Raw genomic sequence first — 24,889 nt, forward strand, 5'->3', positions numbered from 1 at the left:
TTCTCATTCATATGGAGTTCTCAGTTGTTTTACAATTTCTGCTAACCATTCTCATTACTGTATTACTAAATTTGTGTTTCAGGATTTTTCTTTATTTTAAAAGTTTTCACACCTGAGAGAGACTAAAATCAGAAGATGAATGGTAGAATTTATTTAACAGAAAATGTTCATCATAAATATATGCTGTATATGCATATAAAAATAAACCACAGTTTTTTTAAAAAAAAATGCAGCTGCTTTTAAACCTATTTTTCACTTCAGAAGCTTTGTGTTAGAAATGCTAGTATATAATGTATATTATATTTGAACTGATCCAGCATAAGCCATGTCTGGTACTATATCTGTTTGGAACATACTCTACTTTGAAAAGATATAATTATTAGTGGCTCTACTAATCTTTTTTTAAAAAAAAAACAACTACAAAATGTTTCAGCTTTTATATGTAATCTGCAATAATCCATCCAGGACTATGAATTTGCCCACTTTTTAAACAATCCAGATGGCAATAAACTGGAGAATCACAATACAGACAGTACACTACTTACAAACAGGTTAGATTAGATTCTGAGAGGTAGTTCGTAAATCTAGTTTGTTCACAAATCCAAACAAGCATTAAAAATATGCAAGAGAAAGTCAGTTCTAATCCTTTCCCACCTTCTCCTGACTTCCAGACCCCTTTAGCTGAAGTTGCAGACAAGTTTGTTCATACTGACAAAAAGTTCGCAACTTGAAAGTTCATAAGAAAAATAATGTTGTAGTCGAATACTGTTTTCCCCACTGAATTAAAAAAAAAGTACACTATCTAGTCCAAGAATCCAGTAAAGGCCACAATTCGTTCATTCTCCTCCCAGGAATGTCTGTTCTTGGGCAGACAGCTTCCTATATTGTATACAAATTGGGCATTTAGGTTTAACAGAAAACATATGGCTGCACACTGTTCTAGAAGGTTTAGCGTTTCCTATTTAACATTTTCTAGAGGTAATGGCTAAATAATTAAATTGTGGTTTTTTCCTCCAAAAATAAAACCCCTTAAATTATTTTATGTTGTATTTCTTTTAAAAATGCTACAAAAACAAAAGAATAACCAATTTTTTAAAAATTCAAACAATCAGCCATATTTATCTTAATAAATATTTAAAAAGTAATTGAAAAAATATTTTATTCTAGAGATACTTCTTTAAGTCTAACTCTACATTAGGCAATATGCCTTGCCAATAATTTAGCCATAGCAGGTGACAGCACGTCGTCAGGGCTGCTGATCTTGAAAAAGCTAAACATGACTGAATCTGATTGGTAGAGGGATTGGGGGAGGCAGGAAACCTTACAAATGTAGGCTAGATTGAGACATTAAAAGAAAAATCTCAGAAATTATGAATGGCAAACTACTTCCAAAATGTTACCAAAAAAACATAGGGACATATCCGTGTAGATTTAAGAAAGACTATTTTTTCAGCAGGGTTATTGATTATATATTCCAGAATTCATTTTCACAATTTCATTTCCATTATAAACTGACTTTTCCATGCTTTTAAATTCCACAGATAAGGTTCAAAGGGACTGATTAACAAAATCACTATGTGGGAAGTGGAATATGGAAGAGAAAGGACTTATCATACAATATGACCTTTTCAAATAATGTTCCAATTCTTAATAAATATTGGTTTACAACGATCATTGTTCCTTAAGGATATAAACATGATATTAAACTGTATATCCAAATGTGGATTCTATCATTATAGGCTGAATTATCAACATATTGTCTTTAAAGAAGACAATTATTCAACAGTATAAAAAAAGTCATTCTGGATATGTACTGACTTTGGGAATGAATAAGAATATTGCTTTGTGTGCCATGTTTCAGCAATTTATATCAAAATTAAGCTAAATGGTGCCTTTTGTATACAATATAATATTTTTCTTTTGCATGCATTTTTTAATCCATTGGAATTGTTATTTCCTGAAATATTTTCCAATTTGGCAGAAAGCAAATTATAATAATGCTTATCCTTAAAGCAGTCACTGAGAAATAATTTATTCAAAGCAATTCTTCTCAGTTAAATTTGCCTCTTCTTTTTTCATACATGCCTTATTATCCACAATGGTTTTAGATGGATTTTTTAAAAATACATTTGAATGACTAAGCACCTGTAAATGTCCTGAAAATATATTATCATTTTCTTTTTTGTTCTGCACACCAAATGGATTACTCCCAGCAATATAAATTGCAGCTGTGAGGTCTCCAGTCAGGATGGGGACCATAACAGAGAGCAACGTGTTATGTATTTTTTAAAGAAAATACGGTCATAAATCAGAAGAAAAACAAGGTTAAAATACAAAAAAGCCAGCATGTAGACCCAGATTAACAGCTGAAACTAGCATGTCCAGACATATTATACCTGAGGATATAGAAACAATCCTATCACCTGGTATGCTAACAATGCTGTCAGGAACAGCCAGTGACCTTGAATTACACTGACAAGGAAACTAAAGTTAACTAGCAATTGAACCTAATGACACACCAGAGAGATCTTCATAAATTGAGTTATTACGCAGCTAGTCTAGACAGGAGAAGGTGGGGGAAGAATTGGGTGATTCCATTTTTAAAGATAAGCCAGCAGGACTGTGGTTTATAAATAACTTTTCAAAGCTATTTTGCTTCCTTCTTCAGTTTCAAGCCATAATTATAATCCTCAGTGGTCAGTTACAGAACAATCTCTAACCCAGATGATAGGAATCATTGAAGCTAAATGTCTAGTGATTTTTTAAAAAGGCTTCCTCTCTTTTTGTAGAACTTTTTGTATATAGGTGAGAAAAGAAAAGAATTTATATCAGTTATGGGTAAATGATATTTTTTATTCATTCATTGTACTTTTATACATCAGTTAATTCAGTATAGTTTGTATAGTGTAATTCAATACTCCTTTGTCCACTGTTCTATGTGTGTTCCCTTGTAAAATCACTTATTACATTTGTAATTTTATATACAAATAGATGCTACAATTAGTTCAGAGGCCAACTCTGTCTTCACATTGATCTTGGCAAGATTATTGCAAGGTCTGACCACATCAGTCATGGCAGCAGGAAAATTCTTGCATTTGCCAGACTTGATGAAATACGCCATCTACTTTACCCAAAACAATTGCGGCAGTTTGTAGGCAAAACAGTGCACGAGCCTGATATCAGAAGGGAAACATCTAGAACTTTTTTTCCACCTTTTGTCAATTAAGTTCTGAACAAAGAAAACTCAAAGGGGAACCTCATAATAATTTTTTATTTAATTCTTTGGTGGTTGGATAATGGTGGTTTCCAGCCACTATAAAACAGTCCTATCATGATGACTATATCACCATCAATTAGGGATGCTTTGAATGGGGATCATAGTTATTCCACATTTCTTGAAGTTTCCATTGTTTTAGCAATAGCACTTAGACTTACTGTATATGCCACTTTATTATGCTTTACAGCCCTCTCTAAGGGTCAGCATATTGCCCCCAACAATCTGGATCCTCATTTTACTGACCTCAGAAGGATGGAAGGTTGTGTCAATCTTGAGCCAGTCAGGATTAAACTCCTGGCAATGGGCAGAATCAGCCTGCAGTACTGCATTCTAACCACTACAGCACAATATGTTATCTACTGCATATCATTACCATATAATTCTCACATTTTATATATATGAATATAGTGATAAGTAGAATTCATCTAATTGATGAAGGAAATTAGTCTGAGGGTGTTGTAGGTGATCGTCATAAATGTAAAATCCTCTAATCCATTTCCTTAAATAACAGCTCATTAATGAAGATGCTACTCATATCAAGCTCATTAAGTAACCTGTATATTAAGTGATTGAAATCATACCTCTCTATCTGCACCACTACCAGTACCACTGCCTGCAATACCCCACCACAAGAATCAATCATAATTATTTAGAGCACAATGGGCTGTGGAAAGGCCTTCTGCTGCACTGCACAGAATAGCACACTGTTGTTCAGAAACAGTTGCACAGCTGCTCCTTTTATATGTTACCAAATTTAAACATTATTGCTCAAATGCTCCTGGTGTTGTAAGAATCAGATCAACCAATCAGCATGCAGGATGTGCACCTCCACACAATGCACAGTTGGTATTCGGGAGGTGTGTGCATCAGACTGTGTGCAACCATCAGCAATCTCCACATACCCATCAACCCCTTTGAACTGTAGGTACACCTAATGTTCATGTGTAGTTGCAGACAACTCTAAATCAGTCTTAATTCTTAGCAGATTACATCTCAAAGAAGAAGAATGTTCTGATTTCAAATTTCAGTATCCCTGATAAAAGCAAGACACAATTTTTATCAATTCTGCTACAAAGTTGGTTGCCATCTTTTGTTGGTAGTGCTGGCTAGGTCAGGATTATATTATTAGGCTACTTTATTCAACTGGGCTTCAGTGGGATTAGTTGTCTCATTTGATATTAAATTGCAGTACAACCAAACCAGACTTTATAGGCTAAAAATGGTACCATGACCTCTTCTCAGAAAACATTCATATTTCGTCTTAGCATTTCTTCAATGACTAGCTTTCTAAAAAAGCAAAGCACTGTAATATATATAAGCAGCTGCTTTCTGGAGGTGGTTAGTAGACTACTGTAAATCCCACTTCCACCCCGTTTATATATTGGTTTCTCATATATGTACTGGTCCCTTTTTAATCTAGTTTTGTTCACTTTTAATGTTTTAAATTTTAACTAATGTTTTTAATGTTTTAACATTATAATTGCTTTATATTGTTGTAAGGTGCCCAAAGTTACTGAACAGTAGGATGAATGGCATATAAATACACGTTTTTCCCTTAAATTTTCTTATGAATTTAGAAGCTAGTCATACTAATATTACTAGTGCTCCAACCAACCCAAATTTTCTAGATGCATATACGGTACATATCGGATGGAAGAATAATGCTGGAAGAAGTAAACAAAGTGAGGTATATTGATCCCAGGAACAGCAGGTGCTTAAGTAGCAATTTACAGGTCCAAATATAAGTGAGTAAATTCTAAATTGCTCGCATATTAGGCTGCTACGTCTGGCTCTATAAATGCTAATGAAGCAGACAAACATGAAAGAGGGTTAAAGGAATAGGAAGCAAAAGACACCTAGTTATTTTGTCTATCAAGTGAGAAGTTGTTAGAAAATCAACCTTGGAGAAAGAAACTCATGATTCTGAAATTTAACAGACCAGAAAAACAGAGCATGGTCTATTTATACATAGATTTGCAGCCCCACAGTTCCTCTGGAATAAAAAAAACCCCAAAATTTTCACTGTCAAAGAATTGACAGGACCAGCCAAAAACTTTTTTAAAAATATTTTGTAGGTTGCATTGGATTCTTGTTCAAAAATAGTGATGTGGTAGCAAACTAGAGAAAAGCCATATGGATCCTCCTACAATTTATAAAATGAAGAAAATATAATTTCTGAATTTAAAAAATCCAATTTTGTTCATAATTCATGAAATAATATCCACACAATGCACACATATTTTTTGGAATCAAAGGCAAATTACAAGCAATGGTCAGCATTAAAAAAATATTTACCTGCATGACTTATAGATAGTGGATTAATTTTTCTAAATGTTTTAATATTTTTGTTGATTTTTTACTGGTTTTACCAGTAAAATAAGCTTTTATTTTATATTTTAAAAATTGTAATATATTTTCTTAACTGTAAGAAAAACCGCCGAAAGTCACTGACTGAGATTGGCGGACACAGAAATTGAATAAACAAGCAAATGAATTTTTAATAAATCACAATAGCTGCATTCTCACAGTGCACTAACCTAAAATCAAACAAATTACATCTTAGATTGTATGAACCCAATCACCAAATTAGAATGGAGCTACTCCGTAGGTTTAAATTTTATCACAGATTTTGCAGTATTAATTGCATACAAATGATGTCAACACCATTTCTTACAGAAGAAGGTAATAATGATTGAACAACAAGTCATTGTTTATAATGTGGTCAGAACTAAACCCTCCCAAGTCCTGCTGTGTTGCCTCATTGTGGTAGTGAAGTGTTCTGGGAGAGATGAGTGAAGAATGTTGGGAATGTAAGCCAAGGGCATATATTCCCAGCAGGTCACTTAAAGTGTGAAGATCATCCCAGCTGCCTAGCTAAAGCAAGCAGGTATCTATACTGGGCAGCACTGATACAGGAAGATGCCAGAGGCAGATGATCACTTTGGTGACAATGGCAAAGACATCAATTCATACTGTGCAGGAAAAGGCAATGGTAAACAACTCCTGAATTTTTACCAAAAAAAACACACATGGGCAGAAAATATAAAATGTTCATCATGGAGAAAATCTATCTATGTGGTCTCTAGGATCAAAAATGATTTGATGACATATAAGCAAGCAAGCAGGATTAAAACTTTAATTTATTACCATTTTTCAAACACTGAGGGAAGGGGAGATGAGTCAAGCACATTTCAAATATCCCTTAGCTGAAATGTATATTCTTTTGTGCAGGCAGATGTTGACAGAACAGCAGCTTCCCTGTTTGAGGGAACCCACAGCTCAATTTGAGCCAAAGACTGGCTGCTTGGTGGTTTTCGCTCAATCTCTTTGTCATAAGGTATCAGCATAGCCACCATGACACCATTGTTTCGCCATTAAAAGGACAGGGAAGGAGGGAGGGAGAAGAGCATGGAATGCTAGCTATCATGAGACTACACAAAATGCCCCCACTTTACAATTTCTCTTCACAGATGCCACAAGGCAAGTTCAGCACTGTGCAATGTGAGGAGAGATTCTTAACATATATTTCCTGTGCCATGTTTTTAATATCTTCCCTTAAAAAAAACAAACCCAAACATAAGTTTTTTTGACTACTGTTAAATCCAATCTAGAAACCTAATCTAGTAAACAAAAATGACATAAATGAACTGAAATTTGATAGCAGTCTTCCAAAAAACATGATGATAAACTTCCTGCTGGCACCTAAACTACTGTTCTCAAACTCCATTCCACAGATTACTACACAGTTCCTCAAGAACTTGATGGAGTTCCATGAGACTAATAGCAAAATAAAAAAAAAAAAGTTCACTTGAACATACCAATTTTCTATCACTGAAGCCAGGGGTGAAATCTACTTACCTTCCTTACCGGTTCGGAAGTGCACGTGCTGCACGCACATGGTCGCTTTGCTTACACACACGTGTGTCACATGTTCGCGCAGATCCTTTGCGCTTGCACAAAACCTTCTGTGCATGCGCAGAGGGTAAAAACACATTACTTCCTGGTTAAAACCAGGAAGTAACGACACCCGGCTGGGTGGGCAGAGCCTCGTGCCACCATCGCTACCAGTTCGCCGAACCACCTGCCATAATCGCTACTGGATCACCTGATCCGGTCCGAACTGGGAGCATTTCACCCCTGACTGAAGCTTTATCTCTTTATAAGGGTTCCAGGGCATTTTTTCCAACAGTTTGAAAAGCCTTGACTTCAACCACACAGACCAAATCTTTTCCCCTATTTACTATGAAGGTATGGGGTACCTTATGTTTTATAGTTTAGGTACACAAAGTACTTTCAATATCTCCCAAAAACTGTTCTTATAGCAATAATATTACCAGTAATAATGGATTTGTGTGTGTGTTTAGTGAATACTTTCATACTGCAGAGCAGTGAATTTGTATACTCTCTAGCTGTTCTCAATAGGATCATGGGCAGTAGTGGATCACCCTATGTTATAAGCAGGGGTGGTATTCACTTACCTTTGCTACTGGTTTGCAAACGTGAGCACGCGTGCCACCTCCGCACATGCGCAGCCTTCCGTGTCTGCGCAGAGCATCAAAAAGGGATGTGATGACATCCAGGTGGGTGGGCGGAGCCTTCCACAGCCGCCACTACCGGTTTGCCCAAACCAGATAGAACCAGTTGAATACCACCACTGGTTATAAGTTTATTTATACAAATCACCATTGTTTCAAGACAGAAACTTTGGGTAGGATTATTTAAAAGAAAATAAAGATAAATAGAGGAGGCATGTTGAACTGTCACTGTAATATAGTCAGAGGGGTAACTGTAGGAGAGCTACATGGGATTCTTTAGCTATACAACAGTCTCAATCACAACTGCTGTCTCCCCAGGTAGCTTATTTGTAGCTAAAAAAACTCTCATTAGCATCCCTGGGAAATTTCCACCTCTTGCATAAAGCAAGAGCCAAGTGGGCACAGGGAGATGAATTTCAAACAGAATTTGTTCATGCCATAGTTATAGTCCAGCTTGCATACACAGCTTGCATTTATTTTTTTAAAATCATTTGCAAAGGCACAGCACTCATTGTAAAAACATTACTGTAAGAGACGCTAACCCTAGTCTATATTCCTCATTAGCCAAACGCTTACAAATTAAATGTACTGCCATCTGCATCAGCTTGCAAAGATTTGTTCTCTTTCTACATTATTTGAAAATACAGAGAGTAGGATTGAAAGTTGCAAAACAGATTACAAAAATGTTTGAATTCAAAGTATTTTAAATTTGAGAAAAAGTGTTGAATTCAAAACCACTGTTTCAATCACTGTGAATGTATGTATGTATGTATTGGTGGTGCAGTGGTTAAAATGCAGAACTGCAGGCTAATTCTGCTGCCAACTGCCAGCAGTCTGGCAGTTCGAGTCTCACCGGCTCAAGATTGACTCAGCCTTCCATCTTTCCGAGGTGGGTAAAATGAGGACCCAGATTGTTTGGGGCAATAGGCTGACACTGTAAACCTATTGGGCTTATAGTGGGATGTAGAGGGATGTAAAGCACTGTGAAGCAATATATAAGTCTAAGTGCTATTGCTATAAGCAGATTTATATAGCTTTGAGATACAGCCCTGAGCTATATATATATTCTGTTTTATTTATATAGCCATCATTTTATGTATTATAATCCTGGAGATACAAGTAGTCCTCGACTTACAACCATTCATTTAGTGATCACCTAAGTTACAATGGAATTGAAAAAGTGATTTGTGACCATTTTTCACACTTAACGATCATTGCAGTAGACCCACCATCATGTGATTGAAGTTTGGACACTTGGTAACTGGTTTATATTTATGACGGTTGCAGTATCCCGGAGTCATGTGATCATCTTTTGCGACCTTCTGACAAGCAAAGTCAATGGGGAAGCCAGATTCACTTAACAACTACAGTACTGCAATGATTCACTTAACAAATGTGACAAGAAAGGTTGTAAAATGGAACAAAACTCACTTAACAACTGTCTTGCTTAGCCATAGAAATGTTGCGCTCAATTGTGATCGTATTACAACAATAATTAAATAAAAGCATAAAACCAACATAAACACAGCACCTCAACACAAAGTATGCTCCCCTGCAGTCCAACAAAGTCAAACAGACAATGTCAACTTGCAAAACTTTCAAGTTGCCATAAATGACTGTATTTCTTTTGAAGTTTGGCTCGTGGCTCATAAATTAATTAGGGCATCTTTCGGAAACTTCACAGACAACTTTCTTGGGATCCAGTCCCATATCCCAATGCTTGTGGGAAAAGTCAGGTCTTCAAGACTTTTTGGAAGGCCAGGAGGGTAGGGGCCAGCTGGATCTCATGGGGATGTTCCAAAAGGCTGGATTTGGTATTGAGAAGATGCACTCTCTTTATTAGAGAGCAACACTTAAAGAAAGACACCGGCCCTTCTTTGAATCAAATCAGGGAGAGGTGATTCCACAAATAAACTGGTCCCATGCCATTTGGATTTTTAAATATGGTAACCAGCAATTCTTTTTTTTTTAAAGAATTGTATCAGGAATTGAAAGGCAGTACAGTTCACAGAGAAGTGATATACCCTGAGCATGGGGCATTTCATAGGGCATCAAAAACTGTTGCTAGTGCATTCTGCACTGGTTATTTCCAGACGGTCTTGAAAATCAGCCCCATATAGAGTGCACTGCAGTAAAAGTATATTTTGAGCTTGCAAAACAATTGTTTCCAATATAAAATGGTAGTAATGTCTCTATTGTACAACTTAATTCAGTCAATTCCCTGGTATATTTAAAAATACATAAATAGGCATCTCCTTTTCTTCTCCCCTAACAATCTAAATTTTCTTATTTTTTTTTTATTGAGTTTTAAACAGAGATATAAAGACAATACAAAAAATACAAAGACATTACAAAGACAAACAAGTTCCCACCACCAACCTACCCACACCAAACTTTACATATATGTTTTGATCATCATCAGAATATATAACAATCTAAATTTTCTTAATGTGTAGAAGAATGTGGAGATAATTTGATGAAAGAATATAAAAGCTAAGAGAGGAAAAACAGACTAATCCTAGAAAAGAAAAAGCAGAAAGCAGAAAACCTGAGGGAACACCCCCCCCCCAAAATATCCCCACCTTGATTCTATTTGCTATTAGACATAGCCAAGAAAAATTCAGGCAAGCTTTGAAGATTCTTTTATTATATCCTACAAGTATGGCATCCCTGTAACCCTTGCAGTAGTTATTTCCTGATATAGTCCATCATGAAGAGGTGGCATAATCAAACTGCAGCTTGACAGTTAGAAAATAAGAGCAAACTATTACTTCATTAGAATAATGAAAAAAATTAAACCAGTTGGAAGAGAAAATTGGTAACCATTGGAAGGCTGTCTAATTACAACTACCATCTCCTTTCAAAGGAGGTTTTGATTTTAGAATTAAAGTACTGTTTATCTTGATTTTTAAAAAATGAATTTAACTCAAATCTGAATTAAACAAGATTAGGATAAACGAACAAAAAATTAAAACTCTCAGGAAAATAAAATTTCAAATGTATTAATGCTAATCAACTACAAAAAACCTTTTGTTAAATGTCAAAATTCCCTCAAGTTTTACTGCATTTCCTATCTAACACTCTGCAATCATTTACTGGGTGTCCCTTTAAAGACATTGAAAATAAAATCATTCTATTTCAAACATGTTTTAACTGGTCAAAAAAATGCCCAGATCTTTATGAATTCAAACAATGGCCATCTTCTACAAACTTTCAGAATATCATTAATAAAACACATTAATAAGCAAAAGGATTTGCTTTCCAAGACTGCCTTTTATATTTCTAGGCCATGTCTGCGAACAAAGATAAATTTGAGAGAATTTAGGAAAGGAAAGAAGGCAGTGGATTACAGTAGTTCAACTTAAGCTGTCATTAATAAATGAACAGTCATTTTATTGCATTACCAATTTCCTCTATAGCATCAAAAGGGCAAAGGTTCAAATCCACTTTCTCTCAGCTTTCTGCTATCAGTTCCCAACACTCCATTAACAATATTTGTTCAGGGTCAGTTCACATTAGAAATTGACCCACTATATATTTAAGCACTTCTGCTGTTACTAGTCGAGTCCTTCCCTCCTCTAATATTCCCAGAATTCCAATTAAACCCTTAAGTACAGGAAGCGGAGAGAATGGCCTGGTTCCAAGGACCACAATAAATTTCAGAGATGCTTGTGGAGCGTGAAGGATCCAGGTGCCTCTCTTCAGTTCTCCAGTCCAGAACATAAGTATGATCATTAAGTCTATATTGGATTTACTGAGCTTGCAAATTGAATCTTGAAAAAGAGAATCTTCCCCAGTAAGCAAAATCCTTAATGATGGTAAACTGTCACAGAAGGGGTGAATGAGAAAGAATAGACTTTTCTTGATTTATCAGTATGCTTCAAACAGCAAGGAATTAGTTGTAATATTTAACGCTCATGCTGAAACACAGTTTAGCATCATCTTACCCAAAATGCCATTTTCCCAAATATATCAGGAGTATGACATTAAGCATTTTCAACCTGAAGAACCTGCACTGTGTCTTTTTATAATAGAAATAATAAATATTTCTGCTTTGAGGATACATTTTCTCAATAATGATAATCAATTATGGGATAGGGTTAAAGCAAGTGGCTTTGCCTCATTCTCCACCAAGAGATTAGTGGAGAATGAGGCAAAGATAGCTGGGACAATTCAAACTTTCTGTTTTGCACCCTCTTTGCTTCTCTTCTGTCCTGTATCATCAAAACTGACTTCTATTTTTAGAAGATTCTCTCAAGAAAAAATTGAAGACAAATAAGAACCATCCTTTTCCATTATTTCCCCACAAGATTTTTGTGGTATACCATTTATGGCAACAAAATATTGCAATTAAATTAATATGTTTTCTCATAAATTTAAAAAAGTGGTATCACTTTAAGACAGATGTTTCTCTAACATTTATTAAAGAGGGGACATACAGAGGGCAAAGTTTACATCTTCTCGTGTGTGTTATGTAGGTACAAGATTGACATCATCCTTTTACAATGAAAGAATGTTACATGAACAGCTGGTACACAGTTTATGTATCTTCCATATCAGCAGATGATATCAAAGTTCAACTTTTAAATGCCTCCCAAGTAAATTAAAAAATGGAAAAGCAACATGCTTACAAAGACTACATTTATAAAGCAAACCACATATTTAACATGCTATAATTATTTTCATCATAGTGCACAGCATTCAGTAACTCCAAGTCATTTTAGCACACAAAGTTAGTATTTATTTTAGGTGTCAATTTATGATTAGGACAATATTTTATCACATATTAGGTATGCTTATATTTGTTTTAAGCCAAAATAATTTCAGGATATCCCCTACAACTGTGCGCCTGTTCATGTCCGTTGCTGTGCTCCAATCTTGTGAATTTTACTACTTCCACTACCTCCAGCTGTTGATCAAGAGCAAGTGTGGCACAGTTAGAACAGAAATCTCTCAAGATTTCAGCATCATTGAGCAAAAATTATGGCAGTCAGGTATGACGTAGGCCACATTAAGCCAATGCTTTATGATACAATATCAATGCTGCTTACTACCAACCATTCCAAGTTCTAGTGCACCCTTTTACTAGTTTCTTTAGTGCACCATTTTACTTAGCATCCTTTGCTCTCAGGTTTCCACAGCTTTGTAATCATTACAGAAAAGTAATAAGGAACCTGAACTGCGTTTTAACCAAATCAAGGCAGGTATTTCTATCTTATTATATTAAGAGACACTGTACAATTTTTTTCTCAAAAGGTATATTATAATGAAATGTATAAGTATCATACAATTCATAACCTAATGATTTCTAGTTTCCAAGCAACTCCAAGAAATACTGTGAAAATGTCACCCCTTAAGAACATATTTCCTTTTCTTTTTGTTCACTCTTCTCCTTACTCTGAATGTACTCTGTACCTCATTTTATCTTATTTTCCTTCTATCTTTTACATAATAGTCAAATACCACCCCCTTACTCTCTCAGCATCTGTCATAGGACAGATCCAAAAAGTACAGTTGAAATGTATAACATTGTAACAATTTAACTATCATACAATTTTAATAAAGACATTATAAACCAGACATCCAAAATGCATCACAATTTTAATGTCACATATACTGATCTACAATGGCATTTATCAGACACATGGGACTAAACATAAAAGGGAAATGGGAAAGCTGGCAGGAAGTGAAAAGTCAACTGTGATTGGCCATGCTCCCTTGTGTTTGTGGGAAACTTGCAGGGAATGTCCACAATGGAAATGCTAAGAGGGAAAGTCATAAGTTGCTTGGGTAAATCTGCCCATCCATGCCATCTCCCCAACCTCTTTGTGCTTATGCCACAAAAGCCACTCATGCACTCCCATGCACCCTTTCCAATCTGTGCCACACCAGCCTTCGCCAACTTCCACTACATCTTCGCAGCAGGGGTGGGTTATTTACCTTTACTACTGGTTCGCATCTCGCCTGTGCCCTTCTGCACATGCGCAGAAGCTTCTGTGCATGCGCAGATCACCTATGATGATGTCCAGGTCAGTGGGCAGAGCCTCCCGCCAGTTTTACTACCGGTTCTTGCAAACCGGTAGTAGCTAATTTTTTGCCCTTCCATGGTCATTCTGTTTCTTTGTTTAGGTAAGGAAATATCTCTGAAACAAAGAGTCTTTGGGTCATGGGTTATCTACTTTAATTCTAATTATTTATTTCTAAGTATGATTCTTGAGCGACAAAGCCAATTTCATAGGTTCTCGGGTTCAAATGATATGTAATGGCAGCATGGTCACCTTGATAATTTTGGCATATAAAATAAGAGGATGCTTGTAGGCACATGACAAATTAAAACTGGGTAGTATCTAATAGAAGCTTTTTCATTTTCAGACACAGAACTAAAACACTGGGAGAAAAAACTTTAAAGATAAATTTACCTTAAAAAGTATAGGGTCTATATTAGGATCATCAAATATATTACCATATGAAAAACTACCACATATTCTTTCACAATTTATTGAAATGTATAATAATGTGTATCAGTACAAATTTACCAAAGGAATCCAGTTTACAATATGCTACAAATAATTATAAACAAATAAATAATATGCTACAGATAATTAGGATCCCCACATAATGTTGTCAATACAGCAAATCTTTCTTAGCAGCTTCTAAGAAGGAACGTTGTCCATGGGGTCACGATGGGTCGGACATGACTTCACAACTAACAGCAAAAAGAAACAAGATAGAAACAAAATAAAAGAAAACTTTAAAGTTTACTAATTTATTTGAACAGGTTAAAATTCCTAACTGACTTGGACTTATTTATTTAGAACATACAGTATACATAGTCACCCAATTCAAACAGTATGGTTCCTGATTATCATTATTGTATAAATTCACTGTTGTTCCATATCAATTGTGAACATGAATTATGTATATTCAGATATTCTTGTGCCAGAATGTTTCATATGCTGCAAATATGTTCCATGTTCCCTGTAAAGAGCACAAGACACAACTGTTTCTAAAATTACTAATAGATTAAAATTGGGATGACAGTGGGGTCTAACTCTAACATAGGTCAAATAAATTTAATAAATGATTAAAAAATAAATCTAAATAAAAACAAACATTTAAAATAAAACAGTGAATATTCTATCTGCATAAATATCTGCTTCTTCCCTATCAGCATGATGGCTATCCATCAACCAAATGAAGGTCACATGATACACCAAAAGGATTCTGTTTTTATCACTTTATTAACGAATTGTCTGAAAAACAATTTAATATTAAAGTGTCAAGCTCAAAGAATCAGAACCACCAATTAGGTTGCAGCAGAGAACATTTATTCAAGCATAGCTAAGCACAAGGATCTGGTCAAATAAAGTTCAACGCTAAATTGGCATCCAGATAAGAGTCAATGGAATTCAGGAGAGGTTGGACTCGGAGCACTCGTGGGAACATAGTAACTGTAAGCTGATGATGTGTTTAACTCTGCAGCCCTCCAGCCCTGCCTGCTCTTCTCCTACAAACACACACACATATTAAATAAATAAATCATATCATTCAATATGTTAATCTAGTCTAACTTTTACAACCATATTTGCTACAATCAGGCACATCTTCTTTCCACTAATGTATGAAATGGAATGGGATTTTTCAACATTCTGGCAAGAAAGTGTTTTTTCTTCAACAAGGAAAATATTAATTGCTGGGCAGAATTGATTCTTTAAAATAAGTTTCAGTGGAGATATATATATTCATTTTACTGGCTGGTCCCATGTCTGTCCAATGTCTTGGCTGGGACAACTGAAACAATATTTGTAACGAAATATACAGAGCATTTATTTCAAGATAAACAACTCAAATATAATAAGATGCAGGAGAGGGGGGAAAGAGTGCGTCATTTGCAATTTCAAGTTTTTCCATTTAACTCTGCACTGATTGAATACACATCCAGGCTGCATATTCATCTTCCGCCAATATAAATTACGGGTTTGTATAGTCTAAGCTTCCAGGATAAACATACAATTTCTGAATCGCTCATATCCTAAATAAATATTTCATGCTTTTCTGAGCCCCTATCTACCCTGTTTACAAAGTTCCATGTCCCCCATTCATAGCCAACATACAGTGTATCCAGGTTCTACTGACTATGTTCTAAGTAGTTTTTACCAATGTCAGTCTCAGAAGCACCATTTGTGCACAGATGTTTATTCCAAAGATAGATTTTTTGTAGCTATGATCATTTTTTTAAAGGAAAAGAAATACTGAGTTCTGCATTTTTGCTAGCAAACTCCTTATATGAATGGTCCTTAAATCATATGAGAGAAACAAGAGAGAGAAAACAAATGTCAGAGCAGCCAGAAAACTGGCCATCTCTTAGGTGTGTGTGTGTGTGTTTTTTTTTTTAAACTCATAATACTGCAGAATTAGATAATGTAGCATTGGGACAGTGTCAGAACCAGAACACCAGAAAAGGCTCAGTGGACAGCTCACACTTCCCTGGAGTTTCCCTGTTCTTTCCTGCATACCATCTGTTCACATAAATCCAGACACAGCGAATTATTGTTGCTATTTTCTCTTATTAAAAAAGTAGTACCTGTTTTTATAGTATAATAGAGTTAAAAATATCCATCTCTCTGCCAAGAAAGGGATCCTTTTACAGTCGTTTCCCCACTTCATAAATCTTTATTCATAAATAAATTTTACCAAACTCAGTGGGCTTAATCTCAAATAAACTAGAATTGGGAGCTCAGGCTTCTCTGGGAAGGTATATTTTTTCTGGGTTTATATACTATGCAGGATCACATTTTGTGGTACTACAGTTAGCTTCATTCATATATAACATTAAAGCATAAACCATAACTTAACGACTACAATGACTGGATTTGCACATCATGACATCACATTTTAATAATTCTATTAAATTTGCATACAAACTTTTCCAAGAACGTCAGTTTCAAACATTATGATTTTTGAAATCTCTGATGAAATTAATTTGACAATCACAGTAAACAACAAAAAACTCCAGAATACTGTGGTCCTGTCAGGCCTGGAAGCCATCTTTTGCATTGGGCCTTCAGGCCTGCCACATTTACTACCGTGGGAAATTGGGAGGAGGGATTGTATGGAGCATGGGTGATATATAGTCATAATAACATTCCTTACTCAGAGAGTCAAGGATTACTTGCCCTGCACCCTGAGGGCTGGAACTGGGAGGCATCTGCAGTTGGGATGGTGCTTGGTTGGACCATGTGATGGACATGTGGGTGCTGGGCAGGGACTTGAACTTTCTTTTGGGTGGAGAAAACCTGGAAGCTTTCAGATTCAGGTTTTCCCAGATGTGCCAATACGACATCTCTAATAAAATGGAACTTGAGGAACTTTAAGCCTCAGAGTCTTCTTTCATTGGGGGTGTTACTTGGAACCCTAACAGGTCCATTATAAAAATAAATTATATCAGGATACTCATGTATGAGAAAAACTTACATCGAGAAATAGGGCAGTCAACTTTTTTTTTTGTGGTTGAAAAAAATTCTCTAAAACATTTCCCACAAAATTCCAGTCGGGTTTCAGGTCTGGGCACAGCACGGAAACAGCATTGGTCGCATTGGTGGATGATCTCTGGAGGGCTCGGGACAGGGGTTATTCCTCTGTTCTGGTCCTATTAGATCTCTCAGCGGCTTTTGATACCATCGACCATGGTATCATGCTGCACCGGCTGGAAGAGTTGGGGGTGGGAGGCACTGTGTTGCGGTGGTTCTCCTCCTTTCTCTCCGACCGGTCGCAGTTTGTGTTGGCAGGGGGGCAGAGGTCGACCTCGAGGCCTCTCATTTGTGGAGTGCCACAGGGATCGGTCCTCTCGCCCCTTCTGTTCAACATTTATGTGAAGCCGCTGGGCGAGATCATCCGTGGCTTTGGGGTGAGATACCACCAGTACGCTGATGACACCCAGCTGTACATCTCCACCCCAGGCCACCCCAACGATGCCCTTGAAGTGATGTCCCAGTGCCTGGAAGCTGTGCAGATCTGGATGGGGAGGAACAGGCTCAGGCTCAACCCTTCCAAGACTGAGTGGCTGTGGCTCCCGGCATCCCGATATAGTCAGTTGACTCCATCGCTGACTATTGGGGGCGAGTCTTTGGCCCCCACTGAAAGGGCTCGCAATCTGGGAGTCCTCCTGGATAGGCAGCTGTCTTTGGAGGAACATCTAACGGCTGTTACCAGGGGGACCTTTTATCAGGTTCGCCTGATTCGCCAGTTGCGGCCCTTTCTTGATCGGGATTCCCTGTGCACAGTCACTCACGCCCTCGTCACCTCTCGCCTTGACTACTGCAACGCTCTCTACATGGGGCTCCCCTTGAAGAGCACCCGGAGGCTCCAGCTGGTCCAGAATGCAGCAGTGCGGGTAGTGATGGGAGCAACATAGCGCTCCCATGTAACACCGCTCCTGCGCGAGCTGCACTGGCTCCCGGTGGTCTTCCGGGTGCGCTTCAAGGTGTTGGTTATCACCTTTAAAGCGCTCCATGGCATAGGGCCTAGCTATCTCTGAGACCGCCTGCTGCTACCGACGACCTCCCATTGACCCGTGCGCTCCCACAGAGAGGGCCTCCTCAGGGTGCCATCAGCCAAACAATGTAGGCTGGTGACCCCCAGGGGGAGGGCCTTCTCTGTGGGGGCACCTACCCTCTGGAATCAGCTGCCCCCAGAGATAAGAAGAATCCATGACCTCAATGCCTTCCGTCGTTCCCTGAAAACCTATCTTTTTCAGCAAGCCGGGTTGGCTTAGAAGAAATTTTTAGATTCTTTTAATTAGTTTGTGATTCTTAACTTTCGGGCCGAAATTTATATATATTTTTAAATGTTTTAATATTTGTATTCTATGTTTTTTATCTTGGCTGTACACCGCCCTGAGTCCTCAGGGAGAAGGGCGGTATATAAATTGGAAATTAAATTAAATTAAAATTAAAAATGTGATAGAATTTCAATCAGCACTTTCCTCATAAGTTACCTCAGAAAGTTTAGCTTTGTATCTTTAGGATCACACATTCAAGCAATATCATTTAAAAGCAGACATGTGTGCTTTTAAATAATAGTTTAAGAACTTTTTAACATCTGAAGATAATATCCTAAGCCTTCTAAGTTCCAGAATAATTGTCTCAAATTTGTTTAGGACTAACAACTCTCATCAGCCAACAGACACATCTGGAGAGCACCAGTTTAGGAAAACATACTCTGGAAAAATTATTCTGAAGGATTTAAAGTTGCCTGAATTCTTCATCAGCAATTATTTTCTTTGTCAGTTATACAAGCTGGCCCAACATTAAGGAACAAACAACTTCTGGATTTGAAGTAAGCATTGTCTACATCAGTTTATACCAGTTTATATCAGTTTAGATATAAGTTTATACTTTCTAGAATATTATCTGAACATATTTTTGTAAATCATCCAAAGCCAGTAGGATTGGGTGGTATAGAAAGTTGTAAGTAAAAGGAAACTTTCACAACATTTTGTTCAGAGATCAGCAGAGGAGCTGACACTTGAACTGTCATTTTGCATCTGACAGGAACTGAAACTGAGTTTATCAAAGATACCAAAAGCAGACAGTTTGAAACAATTACCCTGTTAACTCATAAACATTTGGAAATTTTCTAGAAACCTATCACTCTTTTATTCACAAACAACCAATCTGTTCTCTTCTTCTTCTTCTTCTTCTTTTGTCTTCCTTTTTTAGACTGGTCCATAATAGCAGAGCTCTTCGGGATTTGCAGACTATGCTATAATTTGCTGCCATTTTTTTTCACTCTGTCATTGCCTCCTCATAATTATAGTCCCCTCAACAGTATCTTTGGATGCTTTAAAGCATTGCCAGCTGGATTTGCACTTATACAAAGTTGTGAAAGGAACACAGGATGTTCCAATCTATTGAGTCATACAGTCAGTCTGCCTAGCTCAGTATTGTCAGTACTGACAAACAGTAGCTTTCCCCCTTTCAGGAAGGAAACTTTTCTAGACTAACCAAGAGATGTTAAAGATTAAACTTGGGACCTTTGACATACAAAGCATGAACTACCATTGAGATTCAATCTCTGTCATATGTAGAACTTGTCACAATTTGTGAACAATTAAATTTCTTTCGGGAAAGAATACTGATCTTCTACCAAATGTCACAATTTTTTTAATCCTTTGCAATTTAAGTGAGAACTGCTTGTATTTCTAAAGTTTAGCTCTCTCTGTTAATTAATCAAAGGGAAACTTGAACAAGATTTAACTGAAAGTATCCAGGTATCTCGAACACAGGATGTGCTTTTTAACCATAAACTTTCCATCAGACAGGATGCTGAGAAGCAATAGTGGGAAAGTTTACCCGTATTATATTCTTCCTTTGTAATTTTCTATGGTGGGATACATAAGGAAAATGATTTTGAATTAACCATGTAATATTCATAAATATAAATACACTTTACAGATAGTCTTATATATATATATATATATATATACATATATAAAGACTAAATATTCTACTATAATGAAATTAAACATTCTCAGTGATTAATCATTTATTAATCTTTTTTGAAAATCAAACCACGCAAAACTGCAATAGACCTTTTTTATGTACAACACCTGTTATTTCTGATCATTAGCCATACTGGATAGAGCTGGTTAGAGTTACAATCCAAACTGCCTGGTGAGCATTATGCTACCTCCCGCAAACTATTTAGATCAGGGTGAGCAATTATTTCATTATTCTTTCTGTTGGACTTCTAACTAAAGCTTTAAAAATATTGTGCCTCTAAAATAAGGATACGAACTATTGTGACAGTCTTCATAGTGAAGCAACATTAAAGTTCATAAAAATACTCTAATGTAGTTTTAAAATGCACCACAACTTCGCTAATTAAAGGGTTACATTTGTAATTCTATTTTCTTAATTTTGAAATTTTCTCTATGTGTATGAAGTGAAGTTCAGAATATCTAGTAACAACCCTTAGCACAAAATATTACATAACCTTATGTTATTTTACACAAAATAGAAGTGATCTATGGCAGAAACAATTTGAATGTTGCGGAGAGCCCACCAGCTTGTGGCAAGTCAAGGGGGAGCGAAGCTGCCCAGACTGAAGGCTGCAAGAGGAAAGTGCGGGAAACAAAGCCGCCACGACTATTTCCGAATAAACAGGAACCGCGCCAGGCTATGGAAGGCTAGCATGGTCCAGCGGCTCTGCCACAGTTCCGTGCCTCAGCGCCCAGGCACTAACTGTAACAAGCAGCAAAAAATGGCCCACACCCAGGCTGCAAGAGGCTGGCGCAGCCGCAAAGCTCTGTAAAATCACCAGCAGCAAAGAGCGAGCCCGCCCTACAGCTGACTGGCACAAGAACAAAGGGACCAAGGGAAAACCGCACCAAGGCTCACAGAGGCTGGTGTGGCTCCGGCGACTCTAAACTCGGCACTCCGGAAAAACGGAGGCCAGCCGCAAGCACTGGGGCTAACGCCCCGCAAAGCAACACCCCAAACAGACAGACAAATTACCTGTGGGGAATGGAGAGGGTGGGAGGCGCTGGAGAGGGCCACCCCCCCAGCTCCAATCCGTAGCCATGGAGAGCCCTCTCCAGCTGCAAACAAATCCAAAGTCAAAAAGAAATAAAGTCAAAATCCTTATAAAGGAAAAAGAAAAACAAAAAATAAAAAAAATTTCCAGGGAATTATTCCACTCAGCTCAGAAGCTCTGGAGCGAAGGAAAATGCATCCATAAGCTAAGACTGAGTTGAAAAAACTGGGGAACCTCACCAGGGAGGCGGAACCTCAAAAGATTCAACTCAGTCCATAGACCTAGAGTATAGAATAACCCAGCCTGGCACCTCCCATTACCACACTATGGAGAACTCACTTAATTGTCTTGCTTAGCAATCAACATTTTGAGCTCAATTGTGGTTGTAAGTCGAGGACTATGTATACCATGTTAAACAGGAACAGACTTGGGGAATATATATTTTGCTTAACAGTCAGAAATGTCTCTAATCATACAGAATGCTTTATAGATTCTAAATATGGAAAAAATATTTTGATCTATTCTGCAATTTTCAGTCATTTTCTTTAAGATCCATTTCACGTGGTTTCTATCTGACACAGCATAATCTTAGCTATATCAACTCCCACTGATAATTTTGACTTGTTGCAAGTTATTAGCATAAGCATATATGCCATATATAAGCTCTCTGTACATATTTCAGAAGGTTTTCTTTTCCTAATCAGCTAGGTCAAAACAGAATGCAGACCTGAAGGAAGCATATAAAGATTGGAAATGTCTTAAGGCAAACATCCTATTATATAGAAGACATTTGCGGATGAGATCTTCTCATAACAATCCTTGACATAAGCATTATAACAGACATTCCAAAATTTCAGTGGGACAGTTTAGGATGAGTTGGATTAATGTCCACTTCGTTATTTTTAATTGCTAGGATTCAGATTCATTTAAGAAGCTTTAGTCTGTATTGAAATCAATGTCTCATCAGCTTCATTGGAATTTAACACAGTAATCCAATAGTCTGGATTGGAACCTTAGAAAATCAGATCACTGAGTTAACTCCGCAAGATGACAAACTCAACCGACCTACCACTTCTAATTTCTGCCAACAGAAACAGCTAAATCATTAAACTATAACAATAGTGCTAGAAGAATGTGTCTAAATTTCCTTTGATAGATTATTATGGTATCTACTAGAATTTCACTAAATCGAGCTGTGAAAAAACGACTGCAACCCTGAAAGATATTTATTTCTTTTTATTGTAGGGTTCCCAAAAACCTTGTAACAAAAAAACAGAAACAAACCACATCCAACTTACTGATTTAAATTGTCAAATTCACCCACATATGAAAAAAAATTGGTCTGACTAGAGTTACATTGTATGACCACTACGTTTTTCCAAATAACCTCTGTTGGAGTCTAAAGAGTCACCACTTACTGTTGCTCATAATTTCCCAAGCTTTTCTGACCAAAAAGTAAAGGTTAAAAGCTTTAACTGAGAAAAGTTTGAGAGGCTCCTTGATGAGACATAACTTGCACAATTCCAGTTTTTCAACAGCAGGCATATTAAATTTAACAAAATTGATATAAAACTTATGAATTTTATCTTTTAAATAAAAAACAACATGCAGCTATACAAGGTAATCTAGCATTTGATACTTGAAAAACAAATTCACCACGTAATATTCTGGAAATCTATATAAAACTTTATATCCTCTATCATGTTTCATGCCTAGCACTGAATGAAAACTAACTGAAATATTTAATAATACTTCTCCAGTTGGATATTAATCTGATTCTCCTCATCAGAAGGATATCAATAAAAGCATCTGTTGATATACAACTGTAATAAACTTTAAGAGTGCAATGCAAAAATGCATCAGAAGATCATATTTCAGAACAAACAAAATCCTTACCTGTGAAAGCGTTTGTGGCCTGAAAACCAGCTTCCTGCATACTGCTCTTCCACTAAAGCTTGTGACTCCAATCTTAACCTTTCCTTTCCAGAGGCAGTTTATGCAGTTGGAGGGATCAAGTTACTTCCATCTTCACATGTGAGTGTCCATTTTTTTTATCCCAATCCAGCATTTAACATCCCTCGGTTCCCACCTGTTCTCAGGTCCTTTAAGACCTAGGGAAAATAGGATGTGTCTCAAATTCAAATGGCAAGTGCAGGTGAAGTGCCTCAACCGTCCTGACAAAGAATTATAGCCATTGTATTTGTGAAGAAGATAGCAGCCATTTCATGCATAAAAAGAAGTTCAACATTTAGTCTAAGTCTCTGCTTGGAGGACATCATAGGGTTCTATCGCTTGTTTGTGTGCGCATTTTGCTTAGAGTCAGCCAGAGATATTCTTCACTCCTTTTCTGGTGATCACTTTGAGCTTCACCGTTCACTTGTGCAGGCTAAGAAATTGAAAAGAAAGATGTTTTAAGATGAATTATGGCAAGATCTACAACATTCAAGGAATGAAAGCATGCATGTACAAACACACACAGAGAGAGAGAGAGAGAGAGAGAGAGAGAGAGAGAGAGAGAGAGAGAGAGAGAGAGAGAGAGAGAGAGCGCCCCATTTAGCAGGAACTGATTATACACATTAAAAGGGATTTGTTAGAATTTTGTTGAGATCTAAGTATGATTGCATATGCCTTTGAAATGCAAAGACAGTCTTGAATGATGTCAATAATGCATTTTAGAACATGATATGATTTACATTTCAAAAGCCGTATTTAGTAAAATGGGGCAGCTGCACAATAACAAAATTGCAGTTAATAGGAAAAAGTAAAAAAATCAAGACCTTCAGTTCTAAGATGTAATTATCATTTTATCAGATCTTATTCTCACTTTATGAAAGCATTAAAAAGCAGGAAGTTGGATATGACATTGTGCTTTCAACATTTACCTTTTGAGATAAAACCTTAGACTATGTACATATAACATAGCTGAGAATTCAAATATTTTCCTAAAAGATCAATTCAAAACCAACTATCAAAAACAATATTAAATAACAGTAAAGATATTCACTATGAATATTTTTGCTAACTAAGATTTTTTTAAAAAAAATGTGGACATGACAGAATGGATAACATCACCATCATCTTGTGTTATAATATTACTATTTTATAGTACATCTCAGCTTAACAACTGCAATGTACTCTGTATGGGCTATCCTTCAAGACCACTTGAAAGCTTCAACCGATCCAGAATTTAGTGGAATGGACAAGGAGGGGCATATCTTGGTAGTCCTATATGACGCATTTGCAAGGCATTATGCCTGGTCATTTGAGGACACCTTATCTTCCCCAGAATCAGCCCATTTCACTTGAATAACAGAGTGACCGAATAAAAAAGTTGGAAGGGACCTTGTAGATCAGATCTCCTAGTCCAACCCCCTGCTCAAGCAGGAGACCTATACCATTTCAGACTAATCTTCGATTGTCCTATCTCTTTTTTAAAAACTCCAGTATTGGAGCATCAACAACTTCTGGAAGCATTCCACTGATTAATTGTTCTAAGTGTTGGGAAATTTCTCCTTAGTTCTAGGTTGGTTCTCTTCTTGAT

The 24,889-nt window shown here is 36.8% G+C and overlaps 1 protein-coding gene across 2 annotated transcripts in view; it reads right to left on the minus strand.

Annotated features, from left to right (window-relative positions):
* Positions 1-24,889, minus strand: part of LDLRAD4 (low density lipoprotein receptor class A domain containing 4) — a 260,918-nt gene that overhangs the window by 139,478 nt on the left and 96,551 nt on the right. Inside the window, exon 3 of one of the 2 annotated variants that reach the window (XM_034429402.3) lies at positions 23,245-23,734. In XM_034429402.3, the coding sequence (XP_034285293.1) occupies positions 23,245-23,284 (40 nt within the window). In that variant the 5' untranslated portion in view covers positions 23,285-23,734. The remainder of the gene's footprint in view (positions 1-23,244; positions 23,735-24,889) is intronic. The other variant, XM_034429403.3, reaches the window with a different exon arrangement.

The sequence above is a fragment of the Pantherophis guttatus genome, chromosome 3 (genome assembly GCF_059756535.1).
Source record: "Pantherophis guttatus breed Tessera chromosome 3, ASM5975653v1, whole genome shotgun sequence".
Lineage (NCBI taxonomy): Eukaryota > Metazoa > Chordata > Lepidosauria > Squamata > Colubridae > Pantherophis > Pantherophis guttatus.